The sequence below is a fragment of the Trachymyrmex septentrionalis genome, unplaced genomic scaffold (assembly GCF_001594115.1).
Source record: "Trachymyrmex septentrionalis isolate Tsep2-gDNA-1 unplaced genomic scaffold, Tsep1.0 scaffold19, whole genome shotgun sequence".
NCBI classification, from domain to species: domain Eukaryota; kingdom Metazoa; phylum Arthropoda; class Insecta; order Hymenoptera; family Formicidae; genus Trachymyrmex; species Trachymyrmex septentrionalis.
The window spans coordinates 1,519,856-1,525,712 of NW_017305071.1; the positions used below are offsets into that span (position 1 = coordinate 1,519,856).

Here is a 5,857-nt window from a genome sequence, read left to right on the forward strand (position 1 = left end):
GATTCTTAAATATAACTTCACATGAGACTGCATTCGCTTTGTAAATCGATTGTAGATGTCCCTCCATATTATAACGGATTGACCTTTTAAATCATTTAAGTATCTACATTAAATAACAATTTCTTTTTGCCACATTATAGAATTTTTTTAACTTTTTCTTGCCATTCAATATTTTTATTTCATAAAAGATAAGTGCAAAATTGAAACAGCAGACTATTCTATGTCAATTTCTAGAATGTTAAATTTTGCAAATTGTTTTATTATTATTGTGTGCACAGTTTTTTGCAATGTCGTTCAAATATATTTGTGATTAGATTTAGATATGGATAATTTTTCCTGTTTTAGGAAAACACGAGTATCGAGGAACCAGAAGACAATGGTAAGAGATGCCTTTTTTATCAATCAATATTTATTATTTTTTAATTAGCCTTGATAAAAAACATATCACAAAAAGATTTCAATATGTATATTTATTATTAAAAAATGCATTACTGAGAAATATAATTAATAAATGATACTGTTCTTAATAAAAAATATATTAGTGAATTAATCAACATTTATTAGATAACATTATTTTTCATTAGAGAGGAAAGTTCCATAAAAACTCAGTTTATATTGAAAACGTAAAAGAAGGATTTTTTATTTGATTGCATAACAGTTTGTTATGAATCAATTTACATCGACATCTATTAATACACAAGCGATGACGCTTGTCGAAGTATTATACGCTGTTCTAGATACGTACTGATAAATTAAGAAGATTAATTTCAATTTAAAACTGTTGAGCGCTTTGCGCGTATATTTTAATCTTAATTAGTTAGAAAAGTTTACAATAATCTTAAATTTTTGATGAATAAATCTTTTGATAAAAACAATCATACTAAAATTATGAAGTGAGATAAAGAAACATGAAAGTGTTTGGGACCAATTAAATTCATTATAGTACTGACAATTTAAATCAAAAAGAATTTAAAAGCTAGATGTTCCTTTTTTATAAGTTGGAAATATATCATAATGAAGATATATTATAATGTTTTATAGAGGTACTTCTCGAAATGGGATGCGTAGGAATCTGTGGGTCGGACATTCATTATCTTGTCAATGGCAGAATTGGCAATTTTATAGTGAAGAAACCCATGATCCTTGGTCATGAGTCCTCTGGAACTGTTGCCAAACTTGGAAAAAATGTTACGAATTTAAAGGTACATCATGCATACGTATATATACGTGTTTACTTTATTCATAAATCCAGGAGGGATTTGAGGATACAATTTCACTCCGAAATTTTTTATTAATTTTTTCATTTTTATTAATTATAAAAAATACAATTTTTCTTTCAATTTTGAGAGAAATTTTTTATTGTGACAAAATATTTTTTGCTTTTGTTATGGCCACGTAAATAATTTCTGGGACTTTCGTTAGTTAGAGCTTTGCTAGGGTGTTCGATACAGAAGAAAAAATTTCACAAAGTTTTTGAGCCGAAAAACAGAATAGTCGAGATTAATGACTCCATTCACAATTACACAATTTGTTTGTAATAACTGTATTTTATTACACTTTCTTTAGGGGAAAAAATTATGATTTATAAAATCTAATACTTTTCCTATTCAAAATCAGGAACCAGAAAAAGCCTTAAAATATCCAAAAACTTTAATTTTAATCTCTACACTATTCGAAAGAACAATTCATTAACACAAAAAATTGCTGTTAATAATAGAATTGATAAAACTTTTCTCTTTTCTAAAAAATTTTAATGTACCATGATTTTATCGCGTTACTTTTGAACTAATATTAATATTGAAGAATAGTTGTTCTTTTATAAAATATATATTCCTAGTATTTTCTTGTTTTTTATTTTCTGTAGGTCGGTGATCGTGTTGCTATTGAACCTGGCGTGCCTTGCAGGATATGTACACATTGTAAAGAGGGACGTTATAATCTGTGTAAAGATGTTGTCTTTTGCGCAACTCCGCCTGTGCACGGCAATTTAAGACGTTTCTACAAACATGCAGCTGATTTCTGTTTCAAGTAAACATAGTTGATTGCACATAATAGTTTGATTATACATATTTACACATAATTACATTAAAACCGACAGTGCAAACAATGATGTAGATGCAAGATAGCTATCCAGTAATAAACACTAACAGTAACATCACATTAATATTATAATTTCCTGACCAACAAAGTAATAGTATATATTATATGTAACATTGTTAACAATTACATTGTTGAATAGGAAATTATAACATTGATGTTATATTACTGTTAGTTTATTAGATAGGAAGTTCTTTTTGAATACAATATGAATACAAATTGATAAAATGTGTCGTCGCAGATGGAAAGAAAATTAACTTCTGTATTTGTGATTTTTTGTAATAGATTACCCGATCATGTAAGCTTAGAAGAAGGAGCACTTTTAGAGCCATTATCGGTGGGAGTACACGCTTGTAAACGGGGCGAGGTCGGAATCAGTTCTAAAGTACTAATTCTAGGAGCTGGTCCAATCGGTTTGGTGACCTTGCTGGTAGCCAAAGCCATGGGTGCGAAGAAAATAGTTATCACGGGTATGTGTTAAAGACTAAAACTTGAAACAACAGAAACAAATACTTTAATCTATGTTTTAACGATTTTCTTTATCTTTAGTCAACATTTTATTTAAATAGTCACTATATATAAAAAGTGTGAGTTAATATTATTTCATAGGGAAGTATAGTAAGGTTGGAATAAAGTTCGTAACGTTATGAATTTCAAACAATTTGTAACATCGTTAAACATGAACGAAATTTAAAAAGAGATTTTAAAGCTTAAAATCTCTTTTGAAAGTTCATGTCTTTTTAGTTTCTATGAGTTTGGTAATTTTTACGTATAGAAAATTACGAGCTAAACAAAATAGGAAATTTTCTTCTCACTTTGTGAGTTTATTACGTATAAAAAAATCTTGTGAAAATTTTCGATTTTCTAACGTAACATTTTTCTCTGCGTAATCGTTTTTTGAAAATGTTTCTAAGATTTTTTATTACTAAGTTATTGCAAATTATATAAAAGAAGCATTGTGTCTTTAATTGCTCGTGATTTTGTTAAAAATCATCGTATCGCAATTCAAAAAATAGATTCGTAGACTAGTATTCATAATCGGTTCTTATATTTATTTAATTTAAGTAGTCTTAAAATATCATATACCAACCACAAAACTATTTGGTATAATTTATTTACTATAATTGCCAAATTTTTTTTATTATCATACAAAAGAAAACTTCGTTATTAGCGTTTTATGAAGGTAATTACGATATCAAAATTCAGTTATTTTCTTAAAAATCTTTTGCTGATTTATATTATGTATCAAAATAACATTTTAGTATTTTTTTCTTGAGAAGTAAAGGAAACTTCCTATACAAAATGACATACATGTTGTTAATGGAAAATTCTGTACAGATTGCATTTGTAATGTCATGATAACAAAATTTTTGATGTATAACTTATCGTAAACTTGTTTGTGAAGTGAATAAATAGTTTATCAAGTTATATTTACGTAATTGCGAATGAGAGAAAAACATCCACATTGGATATATGGTGTAATGATGTTGCAATGTTGATCGCGAGATAAGGCTTCGCTGAGGCATTTAGCATGATAGATACTACCTATGGAACAAGAAAGTATATCGTCGAGGTCACGCAGTTACAAAGTATCGTGTGTCGTCAAGTAGTCATTTTTCTATTGCAAATTTGAACTACGCATTGATACGTAGACCGCTGTTTTTTCAAGGATACCGCATCTTTCTTCTTAATATGTATTTCCATTCTTTTGTAGATAGCACAAAGCACGTTTTGCAAGTAGCACAAGTTCTCTTTTGAAGAATTCTAAATGCAAGCCTATACAACTTGTAAATGAGATGTAAGTAGGCGCGATTTATGTTTATAGATATCTTGCAAAGTAGACTGAACATAGCGAAGAAACTTGGCGCCGACGTCACGTATCTGGTGCAAAAGGATAGATCGGAGGAGGATACAGTGGCTGATATTCATGCAATTTTCGAGGGTGAACCTAACAGAACGATAGATGCCTCCGGTGCACAATCCTCGATTCGTTTAGCAATTCTTGTAAGCTACAAAATATATCCTTATTTTAAATTAAACTATTTATATTAATTAGATTATTTAAAGATTAGTTGACAATCTAAAGAAATTAGATTATAAATCGTATTTGTACATCAGGCGACCAAATCTGGTGGAGTTATTGTGTTAGTGGGAATGGGTGCTCCAGAGGTACAAATTCCACTAATAAACGCTTTAATAAGAGAAGTTGACATCAGAGGTGTTTTCCGATACGTAAATGAGTAAGTTTCGATTAGTCAAATTATATGTTAAACAGGAAAAGTATATATTAATATTAATACTTCGTGCTAAATTAAATGTGAGGATAATTTATACACACCAATTTAATTACTGAGAGAAATAGCCATCATGATTCTAAAAAAATCAGGGTTCCTATTCTGTACACGTTTACCGATAATTGTTACATATCATTGCGCAAATATTTTGTATGGCAAAAAAACTGTGGTAGACATGTACAGAATAGCACCCCAAGAAAAGTTCTATAGTTTTTAATTTATTTATAGTCTTCACATAGATAAATTATCTTAATGTTGCGCTTCATAGAAGATTATTCTGTATGATTTTCTTTTCCTTTCACATTGCAGCTATGGCGATGCATTGGAGCTTATCTCATCTGGCAAGATAGACGTGAAGTCGTTGGTCACTCATAATTACAAGCTAGAGGAGACCAAGCAAGCGTTTGAGACCTGCAGAACTGGAGCAGGTGGAGCTATCAAAGTTATGATTCATTGTAAATAAACGAATTACAGTAAATACAATTGTAATTCTCTGCAAGAATTGTAAATGTTACGCGAAAGGCTTTATATTATGTCATCTTAAATTGAATTTAGTTATGTAAGTAATTTTCTTAATCTCTTTGATATTTGATTTAATTAGAGGTAGAAAAATGGAGAAATGTTTAAATATTGACATAGCTATATGTATAAAATATACATATATATTTTATACATGTATATAAAATATATAAATATATATATATTGCAGATTGGCAATGTTTTAATGTCGAAACTTTCATAATGTAGTCTCGTGTAAATTCCATTGTCTTAATTTACACATAATGTATCTTTCGCATCTTGGCAATCAATTAATGGTAAGAAACATTCCTAAATGCTGTTATATCGAGATCGCATAAAATATGTACGTTGTTATTGACGCGTATAAAGGTGATTCTACACGGTCAATAATACTAAACTGTTAGTATTAACAAATTCTGACAATGATTGATCCTGTGCGGTAATATTGATTGATTGACGTAGAATACTGACAGTGATCTGGATTTTGATTCTTGGACATTAGTATCGTTTTATTAGGATCCATGTCACAGTGTGTCACAGTATGTCACAATGCAATAGATATTATATGTAAAACTAACGTGAAATATATTGTCAATAATATTGATCGTATAAGATTGAAAATATTGATGTATACTGTCAGTATTACTGATTCCATATTATTCTAATCAATATTATTGATCGCGTAGGGTCATCTTGGCTCAAAAGAATGGCGATATATTCGAAACGACTTTCGTTAGTTAATATATTTTTTTAGAATAATAACCATATATTTTATCTAAGTGATGAAGTTTTATTTCCGAATTTTTTTGCCCCAAAAGGGTATCTCGATATAATTTTTTGTTTCTCTCATATTCTTATTTTTAACAAAAATTATATTCTAATATCTTATTATTTATTCTAATATAAATAATAATAAGATATTAAAATATCTATTCTGTATGATTATA

General features: G+C 28.8%; 1 protein-coding gene across 1 annotated transcript in view; it reads left to right on the forward strand.

The window, feature by feature from the left end:
• LOC108747004 (sorbitol dehydrogenase-like) overlaps nt 1-5,718 on the forward strand; it is a 7,580-nt gene extending 1,862 nt beyond the window's left edge. Inside the window, exons 2-9 of the mRNA XM_018484207.1 lie at nt 346-379; nt 1,042-1,202; nt 1,865-2,028; nt 2,383-2,567; nt 3,923-4,101; nt 4,216-4,337; nt 4,701-4,950; nt 5,101-5,718. Coding sequence (XP_018339709.1) covers nt 346-379; nt 1,042-1,202; nt 1,865-2,028; nt 2,383-2,567; nt 3,923-4,101; nt 4,216-4,337; nt 4,701-4,854 — 999 coding nt within the window. The 3' untranslated portion in view covers nt 4,855-4,950; nt 5,101-5,718. The remainder of the gene's footprint in view (nt 1-345; nt 380-1,041; nt 1,203-1,864; nt 2,029-2,382; nt 2,568-3,922; nt 4,102-4,215; nt 4,338-4,700; nt 4,951-5,100) is intronic.
• Nucleotides 5,719-5,857: the final 139 nt, after the last annotated feature.